The 18,856-nt window shown below is 39.0% G+C and overlaps 1 protein-coding gene and 1 long non-coding RNA gene across 3 annotated transcripts; both read left to right on the top strand.

Annotated features, from left to right (window-relative positions):
- The first annotated feature begins 1,999 nt into the window (after positions 1–1,999).
- Positions 2,000–3,313, top strand: LOC120293732 (aspartic proteinase CDR1-like). Its single transcript, XM_039313458.1, has one exon. The coding sequence runs from the start codon at positions 2,000–2,002 to the stop codon at positions 3,311–3,313; it is 1,314 nt and encodes a 437-aa protein (XP_039169392.1).
- Positions 3,314–10,259: 6,946 nt separating this feature from the next.
- Positions 10,260–11,266, top strand: LOC108957379. Of its 2 annotated transcripts, none has more exons than XR_005551642.1 (3): positions 10,260–10,633; positions 10,758–10,993; positions 11,080–11,266. It is a non-coding gene; the product is annotated as an uncharacterized LOC108957379 (long non-coding RNA). The 2 variants fall into 2 exon arrangements; XR_005551641.1 differs by having other exon boundaries at positions 10,260–10,668.
- The last annotated feature ends 7,590 nt before the right edge of the window (positions 11,267–18,856 follow it).

Genomic DNA, 18,856 nt, shown 5'->3' with positions numbered 1-18,856 from the left:
TTCATGGATGTAACTGTGCATGTGGATTCAAAGTTCAATGGCCAATGGGAAGCAGAACTGCCCACTTTAAGAAGTCGAAGCTAGCTCGCCAGTGATGTGAGGAACTGTAAGTTGAATTGGATGTCTGTGTAAACATTAAATTCAAAGGATGAATTAGCTGGAAGAACAGGAGTGAATGGCCGATGAGGATCCACGGTCACTAAAGTTGTCTCCGTCGCTTGTCTTGTCTCTACAAATCTTGAGATCGTGCTAGGATACCTCCATGGTGGTGCCTAGGCCGCGACGAGATCTTGTTGACGTTGGCCATGTCCTGGTGAGGTCTTTTCTTGACGAATGCGAAGGTGTTGGAGAGAGAGTGAGAGGAGAGCAGCAGAGACATGGCAGCCTAGACGACAGCAATGGTTAGATTCTGGCGAGATCTTGACAATTCCGGGAGGATGGAGGAACCTAGAAATGGTGGCCTGGTATAGACCGCGTTATGGTGGTGCCGGTCTGGACGAGGGGTCTTCTCCGGCGACGGTAGTAGTCTCAGAGTGGCAAAGGCTGAGATTAGGTATAAGTAGATGTGTAAAAATGGGTGGAAGGTCCATTTATTAACCTATATATGAAAGGATGAGTCTTATGTGGATTAGCTAAATTTTGCTAAATGGGTTGATATGGATTTGAGTAATAAAGTCCAATAAAATATGTGTTTTTAATGGGCCGAAAGCCCAACCCACCTGCAGTCACTCTCCACTTGTCTTCATGTTCGAGTCGGTGGGTTTTTGGGTGGGAACAACTTATTTTTTAATTTTATCTTTTACCTGTGAATTTTTTTTTTCAAAATTGAAAGATTTAGAAAATGGTGAAAATTAATAGATGATGTTATGTGATTTATTGATTTTAAGAGATGTCGGATACTTCATTGTGAAACTCGAAAAATTGCAATAAAGAAAATAATTCGCAAACAAGTTGAAAATCTATTTAGAATTTTATAAAACTACTGACATTTGTGTCTTTTATACACTACTCACATAGTATAAAGTTTTTGCTTTTAAATATTTATGTGTATTAACAATGTAAGTCGGATTGGGTCAAGATTGGTTATGGATCGGATTGGATATGAATCGCCAAATTTATATTACATGTAAATGGATTAAAACTAGTTAAATGTATTGATTTGGGTCAATCATTTTCAAGTTGACCCAAATTAGACCTATTCCATCTTGTTGACAGCCCACGTATGTGTAAAGGATCAAATGAAATGGACAATGTTGATATTTCATCACCCAAAAAAGAAAAAGTGGAAACAACAAATGTGGTAGCCGATTCTCATCGATAACTCACTGATTGATAAATGTGAATTTTTGAGTTACCAAAAATCTCAAACCAGTACACTCATGAAGTATTTCAAATTTTATGGTGAAATTACTAAATTATATACCACACTTCAAATTTTATCGTCAATTGATATTAGAGAGAGAGAGAGAGAGAGAGAGAGTAGACTTTGAAATTTCCCTTAAACGATCCACCGAATCCGCCCCACAAGACTTTCTAATTCCACTTGAAATGCTCATGCACATAGGGAAAGTAACGTGGAGTAGACTTTTCAATTTTCCTTAAACGATCCACCGTATACACCCCCACAAAACTTTCTAATTCCCCTTAAAATTCTCACGCACATAGGGAAAGTAACGTCCCATTACGGAAGGTCAATCGATCTTTTCCTCTTAAATTTCAATATTACAATCTCTTTCTCATTGCGCATGCATTCACAATCTCCTCTTGACACCTCCGGATTCAATGAGACTCTTGATTTACTTACCCAAGATATCGATCAAGAAACGTTGAATGGATCCTCTTCCAATGAAGGGCAATAAATAACCAGATTTCCCACATCTTTTTTTGCAACATATATTACAATCTCTCAACCATTTCTTTTGTCCGTCCTCTATAAATATAACGCACCCTATAACGCACCCGCCAATAAACCCTAAAGAAAATACTAAGTTTTGAAGGAATGGAAGCCTCTCTCAAATTCCATTCCCTTCTTTCCTTCGCCCTGGTTCTTGCACTCTCGATTCCATGTGAATCCGCTTCCGGCGATGGCTTCACCTTGGAGCTGGTCCACCGCGAGTCGCAGAATTCCCCATTCTACAACCCGGCCGACACCCGGTACCAGCACGTAACCAACGCGATCCGCCGGTCCATTTCCCGCGTCAAGCGCCTCGACCCGAGCTCCGTCAATGCCCCGGGCACGCCCTCCGCGGTGATCGTCTCCAACAACGGGGAGTACCTCATGAACGTCAGCCTCGGGACCCCGAAATCGTCCATCCTGGGGATCGCCGACACGGGGAGCGATCTCATATGGACGCAGTGCGCGCCGTGCACGGACTGCTTCAAGCAGGCGAGCCCGATCTTCGAACCGAACAAGTCCTCGACGTACAAGGCCGTCTCGTGCCGCGCGTCGCAGTGCGGCGTGATCGACCAGACCTCGTGCGGCGGGGGGCAATGCCAGTATTCCTACTCGTACGGCGATAGTTCGTACACCATTGGAAACCTAGCCACCGAGACCTTCGCCCTAGGTTCCTCCTCCGGCGGGGCCACGAGCTTCCCCAGGGTGGTCTTCGGCTGTGGACGCCAAAACGGCGGGAACTTTGACGATAAAGTGGACGGAATCATCGGGCTCGGCGGCGGCCCAGCCTCGCTCGTAACCCAACTGGGGACAGCCACCGGCGGGAGATTCTCCTATTGCCTGGTGCCCTTCTACTCGGATGGCGGAAAATCTAGCAAGTTGAACTTCGGGGCCGATGCCGCGGTCGCCGGCCGGGGCACCGTCTCCACCCCTCTTATCCAGAAGGAGCCAGAGACTTTCTACTACCTAACCCTAGAAGCGGTGAGCGTCGGCGAGACGAGGATAGAATTCAGCTCCGGCTCTTCCCCTTCCGAGGACGAAGGGAACATCATCATCGACTCGGGCACCACCCTGACGCTGCTGCCCCAAGATTTCTACAAGAAGATCGAAGCCGCCGTGGTCAAGCAGGTCAAGCTGACCCGCACGGCCGACCCGACTCAGGTCCTCAGCCTCTGTTACAGTGCCACGACGGATGAGGGGCTCGGCATTCCTCCGGTGACCTTCCACTTCAAGGGCGCGGACGTGGAGCTGAATCCGGGGAACTCCTTTGTTCGGGTTGCCGAGAACGTCATATGCTTCGCGGTGTCCTCGGGCGATCTGTCCATCTACGGCAACTTGTCGCAGATGGACTACTTGGTCGGATACGACACCCAGAACTCGAAGTTGTCCTTCAAGCCCGTCGATTGCAGCTCGAACTGATTTTCTTTCACGTACTTGGTTGGTCGTTCTAATTCTTATGGTTGCACATACTGATAGATCAATCGTGGTGTGGTTTATATGGTATTTATCCTTAGGGTTCCCTAGCTTTGGACTGAATAATATCCATGCGTTCTTGTAATTCCTTTATTTTCTCCAGACTATTGAGAATTATTTATCATTATTTATTTTTTTATCCACCTTATAATGCTCGAGATAATCCCATCTTTGCAAGATGCACTGATTTGGGTTTTACAAAAGCGTATTGGAAGTATTACGGTATGGACCCGAAGAACAAGTTGAATGCCATTATTAGACATGATATTTTAGTAAGAAATATTCTGGAATCTTAACTTAAAAAGAATAAGACAGTGAAATTTTTGGATTATAACGTAGATTTTGTGCCGAAGATTTAAGTGTTGAATATTAAGCGTTGAAGTCTTTTTTGAGTACTAAAATTGAAAATAAAACACTGCAATTATAGATGAAAGTTAGACAATATCTTCTATCGTTTTCTTACGAAACAGCGAATGGTGTGTATTATTGAAAGGTTTTGACAATATAATTGGTCTGACTTTAATTTTTATTGAATATTTGTCACCTCTAAATTAAATAATGTATTCTTTACTTACCAAAAATAAGTGATTTTTCACTTAAGATAATCAATTAAGTCGTATGTAGTTAGAGGTCATCAAACACACCTAATAATTTTTTAGTATAGAAAATTGAATTTGGAAATCTTTTCCTCCAACCCCTAGATGGAAAATACTCTCCCAAGCATACATATGAGTAGTGTGGGACAAAAACATCGTCACTCACACGAAAACTTAAGGAAAATTTATGTGTCAGTTTTTTGGAGTACAGAAACTCTATATAACTTCTTATTCTATACACTCGAGTATTAAGATTTTACTTCATTCATTAAAGTCGCAAATCTTGCGTCTTCCATTTAATTTGAACCCATCCTTTGTGGAAGGTCCATTGGACCCAAAAGTTACAAGGATGGATTAACATGATTGACATGTTCATCCATGTTCCATTTTTTAATTATTTGTGGTCACACGATACAATGTATAGGCAATTTAGGAGTTTATAATCCTATATACTATGTATCGATTTTTTTCATTTTTAATGATAAAACAATACAATATATTATTAGGAAAAATTGTCCAATCAATCCCAAACCTATATCGTATGAATAACAATTCAAATACAAAGTTTATAGTTTGACCAATTTGCTTCTAAATATGGAAATTTCAATGTAGTTATCTCAATTAATTGATGTTTGAATTCATTAATGTGGCGATCCAGTCATTGCTGAAGATCCTACTTGACATCTTGCCAAAAATTAGTGACTCCCAAAAATTGGCCAAAAGATGGATTACAATGGAATTTCACATCAAAATTTAAGATTCAATTGATAATATTGGAAAGTGTAGAATTGAATAGGCATATTTACAATGGGTTTAAGACTGATTAGGCTATTCTCTCTATGTTATCACACTATTTTGCCAAGTGAGAGAATAAACTTTTGATTTATTTTACCCGATCTGCCATAAAACTCTATATACTTCAGAAATGCCATGCGCGTAGGGAAAGTGATGTAATCACGCAAGCATTCACATTCTTCTCACAAGCCCACAAAATTCACAAGTTTCAAACTATTCCAATCCACAATTTCCAAATCAAAGCCTCTCTCAAATTTCATTCACACGCACGCACGCACACACGATACATTAGTTTATTTTTTAAGACTACGTTTGGCAATTAGAAATTTTTTTGAAATAGAATAATTTTTCATATTCTGTATTTGGTGCCTACTTAAGACGAGATAAAGTCGATATAAAGGAGACATAAGTCGGATTAAATTATCCCATGAAAGAGATGTGATAAATATGGATATGACTTTTAATATCCATCATAGGAAAGTTATTATCAAATTACAAACTTCTTAAATTAACAAAATAAAAATTATATTTCTATATAAATAATGTATATATGTGAATAATACAAATTCGATAGATAGATATAAATATATATTTATATTTATTACATATTTGAGTTATTTTAGCATTTTAGGTATATTAATATTGTTTACTATTTAATAAAATTTTATTAGTATGATGGAGGGGGAAGAAAGAAATAAATAAGAAATTTATTTAAAAAAGAGGGGAAAATAAAATAATAAAAATAAAGTAAGTAAGAGTATCATAGGGATTTTTACCATATACGTTTGTAAAATTTTTGGTTCATTCATACTAATATGTTATTTATATCAAACAATGTACATAATATGATGTGAATATATCTGACTTTATTACTGCAATTGTCAAATAGAGGATACGATATAACACGATTCATAGATTTCATATCCTTTCTAGTCTTATCCTGATTAGAAATCTAGACGACTTAAATACAGCCTAAGAAGTTGTCGCAAAACCTATTGCATATCATAATGTAATATTCTGTAACTTTTAGGTGCATAAGCATAATAAATTGATTTCTATTATATAAAGCAAAGAAAGATGACCCCCTACTCTTAAAGAATCACAATTTTATTTTTCTTTCCTAAAACATCCTCAATTATTTATTTTACATATATTGAACTTATAAACAAACACTTAATTTAGTAATTCCATTTTATCTCCTACACGTTTCAATATCGAAATTTGAATCTTATCTATCTTCCAATAACCTTCTTACAAAAAGTTGGAATCTTGATATCTATCCTTTTCCATGTGAGACATGTAAATGCATGAATTGGACACGTTTTAGGCCTTGTCGGATAACTGTTCCATGCATTTTCACGTATACTATGAAGTAGAGTTAAACGTGGACGAGCCTCCCGTTTCACACATTGAGAAGTTACATGGTCAAAGAGATGATTTGGAGGGAATTAAACACGACTGATGGTCTTTGCTTTGGCGTGGCATGTTCGTGCATGAACCATTTCTCCGTGATTTATGGTCAACCCAGTATAGTGTATACAAACTACGAGGGTATAAGAAAAATGAAATTTATGGCATTACAATAATTTGTGTCTTGTGGAGTGATTCCGTCTCCGGCTTGGAGAGCAAGAGGAAAGAGACTTTTGATTTTCCCTTAAACGATCCAGCAACGATCCATGCACGCAGGGGAAGTAACGTCCGACTGTGGAAGGTCAATCATTTTTTCTCTTAAATTTTTTTTATTACAATCTCTTTTAATCACACATGCATTCCCAATCTTTTCTTACCACCTCTGATTCAATGAGACTTTTGATTTTCTTGCCCAAAATTTCTATCAAGAAAGATGGAATACTCCATCACTGATGAAGGCAATAAGTCATCAACCCTTAAGATTTCCATCGTTTGCACATGATTACAATCTCTCAAGCGTTTCTTTACCCATCCTATATAAATATATGCACTCCCCAATAGACCCAAAGAGAAGACAAGTTTTGAACGTTTCAAATCCACAATTTCCCAACGGAAGCCTCTCAAATTTCATTTTCTTCTTTCCTTCACTCTGATTCTTGCACTCCAGTTCTATGTGAATCTGCTTCGGATTAAGGCTTCATTGTGGAGCTGGTCCACCGCGACTTGCCCAGTTCGCCATACTAAAACCCTAACGAAACCCTGTGTCAACATATGACCAATGCTATTTGCCAGTCCGTTTCCCTCATCAACCGTCTCAACTCTAACTCTGTTGGTGCCCCGAAGACGCCCTCTGCATTGGTAGTCCATATTGAAGGAAATAGATAATATCCATGCAAACATCTGTTTCTTGGATTGACCCCAATCTAAGGGTATTCCCAAATACTTCTCTATGACCAGTATTCGCTGTTCTTGAGCCATATTCCTTATCAAAATCAGTGGGCAGCCATTATCGAAATAGATTCTAGATTTACTCAAATTAATGTACTGACCCATCGCAGAGCAATATTGGTTCAGAATAGCACCCAAATTCTGTCCCATCCATGAAAAAATATAAGAGTCATTGGCAAATAGTGAGAAAGTGTAGGGTAGAACTTTTTTAGCTTAATTCCTCTAATAATCCCATCCTCAATTGCTTTGTTCATAAGCAAGGAAAGAACATTTGCCATTACAATGAAGAGATAAAGAGATAATGGATCTCCATGCCTAATTCCACAAAATATAGTCCACTATATATCATAAATTTTGGTATATCTAGTTTTAATACTACCTGAAACTTCTCCTTCCTTTTCCTTACCCTTAGTTGGTGCCCAAATAACCAAAATGTTGTCTCAGATTTGCCTTCCATTGACATAAGTGCTTTGCTCAATAGCAATTGAGCCATGAAGCCAAGGTTTCAGGCAAGCCATCACCTTTGAAATAATACTAAAGTTTCAAAGGCTAATGAGGCTAAATTAGTCCATACTATCTTGGTTTGGCACTTTAGGAATGAGTGAAATGGAAGTTTTCTTCAATAAATGTACCTGAGTGAAAGAAATCTTTTACTAATAGGACACCTCTTAATGAATATCCTCCTAGTTATAATGATAAAATTGGCCATTCAGCCTATTAGGGTTGGAAGATTTCAATGCTCCCATTTGAAAAATAGCTTCTTTCACTTCCTCTATCGTCACTGACCGTAGAGCATCATTCTTCCCCTCTTGAACTAGAGAAGAGCATTGATCTAGAATTAGTTGAAAATCTTTGAAACCCACTATCTCATAGAGTGATTGGTAGATGTCAACAATGTGCTATTTCCAAAAATAACAATTGCGACACTAGTTTATATTTTAACATAAAAATTTGATTTTGCTGTCTTCTCTAAATAACAGTAGCCTAAAAATACAGTAGCCTAAAATTACTTCATGTTCCTATTTCCCATTTTAGCTAGCCAATATGTGGTCTCATATCCTAATACATCTCTTCCTGCCTCCATAGTTTTTCAATCTGTTCCAAATAAGAGCTTAGAGTGCTTTCGTTTTCTCAAATAAGGGTTTAAAGTGATCATGTTAGTTTCAAAGGAAAGCCTTTCCTCACTAGTTAGTTAAGTGTATTTTTGTCCTTTACTCTTTTTTATTTTTATTTTTTCTATTTCTTTCCAAAAAAAAAAAAAAAAAAAGGCTAACAATTTAAAAAAGAATAAGTGGGGAGGGTTAGGAACTAAGGCTGGGGCTAGCCCTCCCAGTTGGGTTTCTCTAATTTATTTGTTTTTTTTAAGCTTTTTTTTGAGTTTGTCTTTTTTATGAAAAGAAAAAAAGAAAGAAAAAAAGGAAAGAAAATTAAAAATATATATATTAGCTAACTAGTGAGGTCATGCCATTTTTTAGGCTAATACTTCACTTTAGGCCCTTATATAAAACAAGATCCACTTTAGACTTTTATTTAAGAAAATAATCTTATTTGAAACAAGTTTCACTTTAAGCCCTTATTAAAAAATGATGGCACTTTAGGCATTTATTTGGAATTCTTCCCATGGAATATGTAATTGAGGAGGCAAAATAGGGGCCTAGAAGTTTTGAGTTTAGGACACTTGCTCTAACACCATTTGAATTTTGTAATATTATTGCCAATTGTTTTTAAAATGTTAAACTGTTAGATGAATATGTAGTTTAACATTTGAATAGTCTATCATTATATTGTATTTATATTTGTGTGATTTTCCTCATCCTATCAACTTAAATTTTTAGACAGTTGGTATTAATCCTATGAAATCTCACATGGTATTAGAGCATGACCATACCAACAAAGAATGACCCAAGTTAAATCACTAATTTTTCTCTTCTTGTTATCAGTCTCAATCATCATTTCCATTACAACAATGGTCTTCTTTGTTCACTTCTCATGGTTAGTGACATTGGCATCTTCATTACTCACCTCTCTTCAGTAAATTCCCAATTTTGTTGAACTCAATAAGGCCTACCATATGTGTTATTCATTATGGGATTCTTTTTCAATGCAAATGTCATTGACAAGAAAAGCCGTCGTCAAGTGCCTAGGTAGCTATAAGCGTCAAAGTTAGGCACTGAAGTCAAACACACCTTCATTGAGCAACCAAAGTTAAGCGCCATGGGGGGTGATGTAGTTTTGTTTGCTGTAATTCAAGTTGGGCACAATGATTTTTTCTTTGAAGAAAAGGAAGAAAAAGAAAAAGAAAATTCATATATCCATGTCATTTCCTTCTTCAAACTTGAAATTCCCATGGCCAATGAAAGCCATTTTTTTTTTTTTTTGGGAGACACAACTACTAGCTCTGATTACGTACTTGGTTTCCAGTCTTATTAGGTATCGCTCTATAAAATTGATAATAAAATCGTCTTTCCATCTCCACCCAAGTACACATCAGATTAGGCCGTAAATTAGTGTACTAAGTGAAAGTAGTTTTCGACGAAGATGAAGAGAATAACCTTAGTCTTACAAACTCATTTGTCCCTGTTTGCCCACATTAGGCTATAAATCAAACAATATGTTGAATGGTCAATTACTTGTCTTCACTGGTGAAAATGGTAAAGTTAGGCATTTTGAAAGCTTTTGAAAAAGATTGATTATCAACCCATTCAGGAGGTGGTTTCCTATAAACAAGTATGATAACAACATGAAGTCGAACCCTAGTTATTGTCGAACTTCTTCAGCAAACTGTATAGGGTTTAAGTGTGGGTTTGGTTGGCCATCTTACCCACCTAGGTAGTGATACCGGTCTTGTCGGGTTATTTACGTTAATTGGCATGTTAAGGACCAACCCATTTTTTTTTCAAATTAATGTTACCTATTTTGTTATTTTAACCAGCATAGCATGATTATTCTCATTATTCTTCCCTAGATTAGAAGGTTCAAGCTTTTGCATAATTTTTATTGGGGTTAACTACTCTTACCAACATAATGGCATCATTAAATGGAGAAGGACTAGGAACGTACCAATTAGACAACCCTAGCCTTTGTAGGGTGTTGTCCTTCATAGCATCAATGACGATTTTTTTTTTTTTGACATGAAAACACATATATATTGATTAAAGCGGAAGATTACATCCTGCAGCTAAAGCTTCCGAATAAAAAAGATCAAGTAGATCCAGCGGAAGAGGAAAGGAAAGAGAGAGTCTTTGGGCCGGGTAAGCTAACTGGGCTTTGGCGGCCCAGTCGGCTACTAGGTTAGCCGAGCGACGGCAGTGTTGCAAAGAGAGGGAAGGAAACTTGGAAAGCCAAATTAGGGTTTCTTCAACCACTGGACGCTGCTCCCATGGCGGCAGGCAAAGACCGTTCACGATTTCAACAAGTTGAAGACAGTCCGTATGAAGATCGATGGGGGTTTGATGGAGTCCTCGATGGTAGAGATGTTGGAGGGACAGATTCAGCGCGTGGAGCTCCGATTCGAAAGGTGAGTGTGCTGTGAAAACTTCGGAAAAGATGTCGGTAAGATTGCCTCGATGATCTCTACAGATACTGGCCATAGAGCCTTCCGAGGAGCCTTCTTTATAACTTCCATCTATATTGCATTTCAGAACACCTGTTGCCGGAGGTCGCCAGAGTTGATCGGGTTGTACAGTAGCAATACCAGATGTTGAACTCGATCGAGGGGGTGCAGCACCTGAAGACCGATATGCGAGTACTTGGGCCATTGCCGATTCCACGACCATGGAGGGATTCGGACAGTGATTCCGAAAAACAGAGTTGTTTCGTTTCTTCCAAATCTGCCAAAAGATGGTCGCAATTGTCTCGAGCCGGGGAGAAGGATCAGGTAAAAGAACACACTCAATTAACCACTGTGTAATGCTAGAAACCGAGCTGGTTGATGAAGCCAAATCGATCTGTGAGTGTGACCAGATGGGTTTCGTCCATGGACACTGGATGAGCAAGTGTTCTATTGTTTCAGGATCAGACTGGCAACATATTGGGCAGGACGGGTCTTGAACAATCCGACGGGAGAAGAGATTAGCACGAGTCGCGAGAGCATTCTGGCAGACGGACCAGAGGAAAATGCGGACTCTGGGGGTGATCTTCATCAACCATATTTGGCGCCGGAGCGCGATTCGTCCGGTTAGAACTTAAACCCTGTAACTCTTGATGTGGCTGGGCTGATTGGTTAAGTGCATGATAGTTGCTTTTAACCGTGTATGTACCAAGTAGATGTAGCTGACCATATAAGTTTATCTTGGGAAAATAGTGGCCCGATAGGTAACGATTGTATTTGTTGAACGACTGTTCTTCAAAAAATTGACGAATAAATGACATCTTCCAGATTGTGTCTGCTGATCAATAATGTCTCGCTACCTTAAGTGGTTCCTCACGAGCAAAAGTAGGTCCGTAGATGATGCCCATAGGTAGCCGTGATCACCCCGAATGCTTATAGAAGCTCCATTGCCAATGGACCGGCGTAAATTTGGTAGAATAGTATCCCGTCCTTTTAAAATGCTTTGCCACCCCCATGATGGCCTACTTCCTCGGACAGCCGACAGAAAATTAGAAGATCGAAAATACAAAGCTTTAAACAAAGTCCCCATAGCGAATCAGATTAGTTAATAGACGCCATGCCCGCTTCCCCAAGAGTGCCTTATTCATAGATAACAAATCACGAAATCCCATACCCCTTGAGTTTTCGAGTTTGCAAAACATCCTTACTCTTCCAATGCACCCTCCCCGTGTAGATTAGTTCTCCACCGTAAACGCGCAATACACTTCTCAATAGATGAACAAATGGAAATTGGCAACTGAAATATCATCATCGCATACTATGGAATAGCCTGGATAACAGATTTAATTAGGATTTCCTTACGCCCCTTAGAAATGAACTTCTCCTTCCATCCCTCAAGCTTAGCGTTAACTCGGGCAATGATCCATGAGAACATTTCTTTCCATGATCGTCCCCAATCCGATGGTAGGCCTAGATATTTTCCTGACCTCTGTAAAATTGGAACTCGAAACTCCTCAGCCATACGATGTCAGAAGGTGATAGGACAGTTCTTGGAAAAGATCGAGGCCAGATTTGTTTCGATTTATCAACCGACCGGCTTGCCATACAATAGATATTCCAAAGTTCCGCTAGATTGTGACATTCTCAAGTCGTTCCAGGCTAAAAAGAAGATGGCGTTGTCAGCAAAAAATAAATGTGATAACGTAGGACACCAGCGATTCAAACGTAAGCCTTTGAGATGGCCAAACCGATAGCTTGAGTGATGAGCAAGGATAAAACATTTGCAACTAGAATAAATAGATAGGGTGAAATGGGGTCACCTTGCCGCAGCCTCGAGTTGGAGAGAAATAGGGAGGATTTCTCCATTAAATTTAACACCGAGGGTTGAAGTAGTAACACAAAGCATGATCTAACCGACCCAGTTTGGGTGAAAACCTAGCTTGAGTAGGTAATCTCTTAAGAAATCCCATTCAATTCTGTCATAGGCTTTTTTCATATCTGTTTTCAGAATAGCATTGAAAGTAGTGGTAGTCTGGTGTGTGCGGAAATGATGGAGTACTTCTTGTACAACGAGAATATTATCTTGGATTTGACGGCCTTGGACAAAGGCTGATTGTTCTTTAGAAATGAGATCATTCAATAATGGTTTGAGTCGATTGGCAAGCACTTTGGATATAACTTTGTATGCGAAATTGCATAAACCGATGGGACGGTATTGGTCCGAGTTTCAGGTTGGGGTATTTTAGGGATGAGGGTGAGGATAGTTTGATTGAGGGTTGGAGGCATATCCTGAAATAGCATAAAATGTTGGACTAAGTCAAATAGGCTGTCTTTAACTGTTTCCCAATGCTGTTGATAAAACAGGCCCGTTAAACCATCCGGTCCCGGAGCTTTGGTGGCTGCCATTTGGAAAGTGGCCTGACGAACTTCATCGAGGGTAAGGGCAATGGTCAGCTGGTGGTTCATCTCCGGTGTTACAACTGCACTACACCGATCGAGGAGCGGGAGGTAGTTACGAGAACCCTCTGAAGTATAGAGTGTGGAAAAATAGGAGAGAGTCATATGCTGAAGGGCTGGTATGTCTCGTATCCACTGCTGATTTTCATCTTGTAAAACAGTTATACGGTTGCGTTGTCGACGCTGAATAGTGGATGCATGAAAGAAACAAGTATTCTTATCTCCCCATTTAAGCCATTTGATTCTAGAATGTAAGGCCCAATATTGTTCCTCTCTTTGCCAGATTTGTCGTATTTCTTCTTTCAAAAGTGATATCTGTTTCTTATCGATTGGAGACGTCTGATTGATAAGGAGTTTTAATCTGTCTTGCAGGATCAGTAGTTGCTGATGACCATTAGAGAATTTACGACGACTCCATCTTTGAAGTGCTACTGTAACATCCCTGACATTCCGAGGAAAATCAGCATGTTGTGAGACCGGCAAATTCCATGCTGTTGAAATAATTTGGCTGCATTCTGGGTCATCATTCCAGAAGGCTTCAAAGATAAAAGATCGGCTCACTTTGCGGATGGTAGGTGATGTATTAAGAACCAGGGGACTGTGGTCAGAACCAACTGGTGGCAGAGCAATCACTTCAGCTGCAAGGAACATTAAACGCCAGCTCATCGAGCATACCATCCGATCAAGTTTGGCTTTGACCAGCTCCTCACCATCTCGATTATTTAGCCAGGTAAACTTACAACCTTTGCCTTCTAGTTCAGTGAAAGCACAGTCATCTAACATGGTTCGAAATGACTGCATTCGTTGTTGTAAGGCAGGTCGCTTACTAAACTTCTCCCAAGGGTAGAGGACATCATTGAAATCACCAGCACAGAGCCAAGGTAAGGTATTGTGGGAGTGAATGTGTCTAAGGTCATTCCAAACCGCCTGGCGTTGGTGAAAATCAGTAGGAGCATGGAGAAAGGTAAGACGAATTTTCCTTCTTTGCTGGCCTAGATCGCAAGACATGTCTAACCAGTATTGTGTGGCTGTGATAATCTTTAAAGATATAGGATCATTCCAAAGAGCGGCTAATCCTCCCGCCAGACCAACTGGATCAACTATATAGGAGTGTGAAAAGGATAGAATTTGTTGCACTTGTTTCAGCTTTGCTGCAGAATTTTTTGTTTCCATAAGTAGTATAATATCAAGCTTTTCTACGGTCATCAAGGCCCGTAGTGCTCGAACTGTGTGGGATTGCCCAAACCCCGAGCGGTCCAACAGATGAGCTTCATTTGTGAACGAGTGGCTGTTTAGGGCCAGCCACCAGTGCCCGATCTCCAGCTTCCTGTGCCAGGAAGACAGGTGCATCCAGCAAATTAAGGTCAGAAGGTTCTGTAATGATAACGCTCTTAGATTCATATGGGCTGTATCTTCTCTATTTTTTGGCCGATCCAAGAGGAGGTTTCAATCGAATATTAAGTTGCTTTCTGGATATGTTGTTGTCCATAGGTGAGGGTAGAACAGCCTTTTGCTTCGATCGGCTACTACTGTGGCTGTGCTTTGTGTTCCCACCGGAAGTTGAAGTGATACCGAATGTACAAAGCGAGACTCAACTCGGTGTCTGTTACTTCCCCGTTTGAATTTTCATCCAGTATCATAGAAGGAGAAGGCAAAAGAATTGAGTTGTAGCTCCTTTTGTAGGGGGAGTTTCAGGAATAATTTCCTCTGTTGACTCTGGCGAATCAGGTAAGTCATAAAATAGTTTCCAATAAGGGCTATGTAGTCTAACTTCAGCTCGGAGCCATGGTCCATAAGCCATCTTTTCTCTCCCCTCATGTTTATCGTCCGTGTAGGGAACATCTTTACAGTACATGGCGTAATGGCCAAGCTTACCACATGAGAAACAGAAATGAGACAGCCGTTCGTATCGAAAGTCCAGCCAAAACGGTTTTCCCTGTATTCGTATCAGCTTTCCAGTAATTAGAGGTTCATTCACATTGAGTTGAACACGAACTCTACCTGTCTTAGAGGTATAGCCATCCTTGGAATCCATCTTCACCTCTTTGATCTCCCCAACATGCTGGACAGCTTTTCTCAAAGATGCGTTCGAGTACCATTCAAGAGGTAAGCCAATTACTTGTATCCAAAAATCACAGTTGAGAAATCATAGCAATGGAGAGGGGTGTTACGGATCCATTGTTTAAAATTAACCAAGTGGCCATTAAAAAGCCAATGTCCACCCTCGAGAATTTTGTTCATATCTTCATGGGTCTTTAACTTAGTAATGTAAAAACATGACTCCGTCTGTTTTATCTCTGCAGTATCAATACGCCATGCCCTCCTAAGCGTGGTTTGAAGTGCTGGAAGGTTGATAGATGGATTTGTCAGAATTTTTGCAACGAGAGTGAGTCGGCATTCCTCTACCGTATCAGTAGGTGGGTCTTCATCCCAATCTTCAATAATATGTTCTGTCGTGAGTCGACTCAGACTAGAACAGAGAGCGGCTAGGCGTGATGATGTGGCTGAGTTATGGGAGTCCATCTTGAGAAGAATCTCATGGAGCTAAGCGGAGAAAATAGCAACGTAGCCACTTGAAGTGCAATAGAGTAAGAAGAAGCTACAATTCGATCCCATGCAAGGCAATCTCCAAGAAAAGAAGACATGCAGTAGCTAACCCGTGACAATCGGCGTCAAATTGTGCGGAGGCGAGATGATTCCGAGTCAGACCCACGAGAAAGATGAAAACGATGCCGGAACAAAGAGAAAATCTTCAAGCCATGCATGCCGTCGCAGGAGGGAGGAAAGCAAGAACAGCAGAATTGGGAAAAGTGGAAGGTTTATCAAGTCGATGGCTAATGGTGTAGTTTCTGGGTTGGGTAGCTTGTAGAAATTACTGTTGATATTCAATATATGATTAAGGATGAGGATTTAGGAGGAGGGTTTGAAAAGAAACTACCATCTGAGGTAGAGAGAGCTCGACAAAACGAGACATCATCATCAATGACGATTGACTTGATAATGTTTGACATGTGACTTACAAAGTTACAATACAGTTGGTTTTATCATTCTGCTGCTCTTTGAAATTTTTTCTCATGGTTGACACCGTGTTGGAATTTGGATCAAGACCCTTTAACTAATTTTTAGTGTGATGCATAATTTTTTTACATTGATCATCTTCAGTTGCCTCTCGCAATAGCCCAAGTATTAGAACACATGGCCGTCTCATTACCAAATTGTGGTAATGGGTTGTTATTGCCAACAACATTGTCTAACCGTGGTTGATTTCTAGTCTTTGTTGTCGTAGTCCCCTCAAATTAACAAAATATGTTCCACTGACATGCCAAAGAGATGCTTCAAAAAGGTGTCATTGAATTACCTTAAGAAATATTTATGGATTAATGTGAATTGACAAACATTGCGAAGGGTGCTTTGTTAATTTTGGACAAAAAAGTAAATGACAAGAAAACTAAAGGCATGAAGACTTGAGAAAATCATGGTCATCCATGTAAATTGCAAGAAAGTTAAGATAAAGATAAATTTGCAAGAGAATATTGAGTTTTGTGATTGATTGAAAGGTCCCTTACAATGGATACAATAATGGTATTTATAACCTTCTATCAATGGTTACATATAACTGTTATTGAATTTGAATAAAGAAATAACTTTATAACGTAGTTACAAGAAGTGATGTGATCTCTTATTATTTAGCCACTTATCCACAGGAAGTTATTCAAAAATACTTATTTACAATAAGTTACAAAATCCTGAATTATCGAACATAATCACCCAACGGTAATGTCTTTATGTTTTTTTTTTTTGGTCAGTGGTAACGTCTTTATGTTGATTGTTTCAAGTGACTTTGCCAATCAACTTCCCAAATCTTATAAAGGCTTTGTGGATAATTTTCACAATGATGTCGATGACTTCCTTGATGAGTTGTCAAGTTCCTTTCAAATTGTCAATGTTTTATTCATTGGTGACCCAACTCTACTCTTGTGGATGAGTTTCACAATGTTGTCGATGACTCCCTTAATGAATTGCCAATTCCCTTCAAATTGTTGATGGTTTTGTTTAGGAAAATGTGCATTAAAGTTGTAAAACTTATTGCAAAAATACAATTGAGTCCCAAATTTTTTAAAAAGTACAATAAGTCATAAAACTCATCAAATTGGTACAATCGAGTTAATCTATTAATACCGTCAGTTGTCTAGTAGAAAATCCTAATGTGACATTTTAAAATTAATTTATTTTTCCTATATGGCCTTTTTATTTATTAATTTATGCTTTAAATATTATTTAAATAATAGTAAAAAACTTAAAAAAGCTAAGATAATTTAAAAAAAAAAATGGAAAAAAAGGGCAAGGATCATGGATGGGCACCGCAACCCATCGCTAGAGGGTTGTCGGCCATCGCCAACCCCAGACAAGGGCTGACCTTGCCCAATCGAGCCTTGCCAGCCCAAGAAAAGGTTGGCAACACTTGCTAGGCCCAAATGTCCTTGCCTTGGCCAATGAGGGTTGCCCCTCTTTAGTTGCTTAGGGTCAATGACCTTTGCTGGTCCCTTAGGTGATGGGTGGCACTTGTAGCGCTCGGCCACCATCCCGCACCTTTTTTTTTCTCTCTTTTTTTTTTTTTTTTTAGTTTTTGAGTTTTTTTTTTAAAAATTTTGAGTTTTTTTTTTAGCTTTTTGCTATTATTTAAATAAGATATAAGTCAAAAAAATTTATAAAAATGCTACATAAGAAATTAAATTAATTTAAAAATGTCACATCACCATTTTTCATTAGACAAATTGATGGTGTTAAAAGAAGGACTCAATTGCATAAATTTGACAAGTTTTATGATTTGATTGTATTTTTTGAAAATTTTAGGATTCAATTGTACTTTGCGATAAGTTTTAGGATCTGTAGTGCACATATTCCGTTTCATTTATTACAAACCAAACTCTGCTCCTATTGACTAAATCTGATACTTGGTGATGGTACCCAAAAGTTGGTCGTTATTTTGTGTAAATGCAATTTATAGGCATTTTATGAATTTATGATCTGATATAGTGTGTCTTATTTTTTTCTTTTTTATGATTAATGATAAGAAAATACGATGTGTTATTGCACTGCGAGAATTTGTGTTTTGCCGAGTGATTCAGTGACCGGATGAGAGCAAGAGAGAGAAGGGACTTTTGACTTTCCTAGCATGATCCATAGTAAAACTTTAAATTATTCAGAATCACTGAAACGCCTCATCCATAGGAAGAGTAACTTCCGATTATGGAAGGTCAATCATGTTTTCTCGTCAATTTTTAGATTAGAATTTCTTTTAATGACACATGCATTTACAATCTCCCTTACCCAGATTTAATACCAAGAAACTTGAAAAACTCCATCTTATTACATGGTAAGCACATAATTACGTGGGATTACATTGTATGCACATAATTAGAAGGCAATAAATCATCAACCCTCACATAATTACAACCTCTCAAGCATTTTTTTTTGCCCGTCCTATGTAAATACTAAATATATGCATTCTCCAATAACCCAAAAGAACATAAAAGTTTTTTCAACGGTTCAAATTCACAGTTTCCCAATGGAAGCCCTCTCAAATTTATTTTTCTTCTTTCCTTCACTTTGATTCTTGCATTCTCAATACTAGCCGAATCTGCTTCGGATTATGGCTTCACCGCGGAGCTGGTCCACCGCGACTCGCCCAGGTCCCCATACTACAACCCGGCCGACACCCCACATCAACGT

The sequence above is a fragment of the Eucalyptus grandis genome, chromosome 5 (genome assembly GCF_016545825.1).
Source record: "Eucalyptus grandis isolate ANBG69807.140 chromosome 5, ASM1654582v1, whole genome shotgun sequence".
Lineage (NCBI taxonomy): Eukaryota > Viridiplantae > Streptophyta > Magnoliopsida > Myrtales > Myrtaceae > Eucalyptus > Eucalyptus grandis.
This window is presented reverse-complemented; position numbering and strand designations above follow the sequence as displayed.

Excerpts from the sequence above, each read along its gene's own strand:
- LOC120293732 (XM_039313458.1), top strand. The coding sequence starts at position 2,000 with ATGGAAGCCTCTCTCAAATTCCATTCCCTTCTTTCCTTCGCCCTGGTT.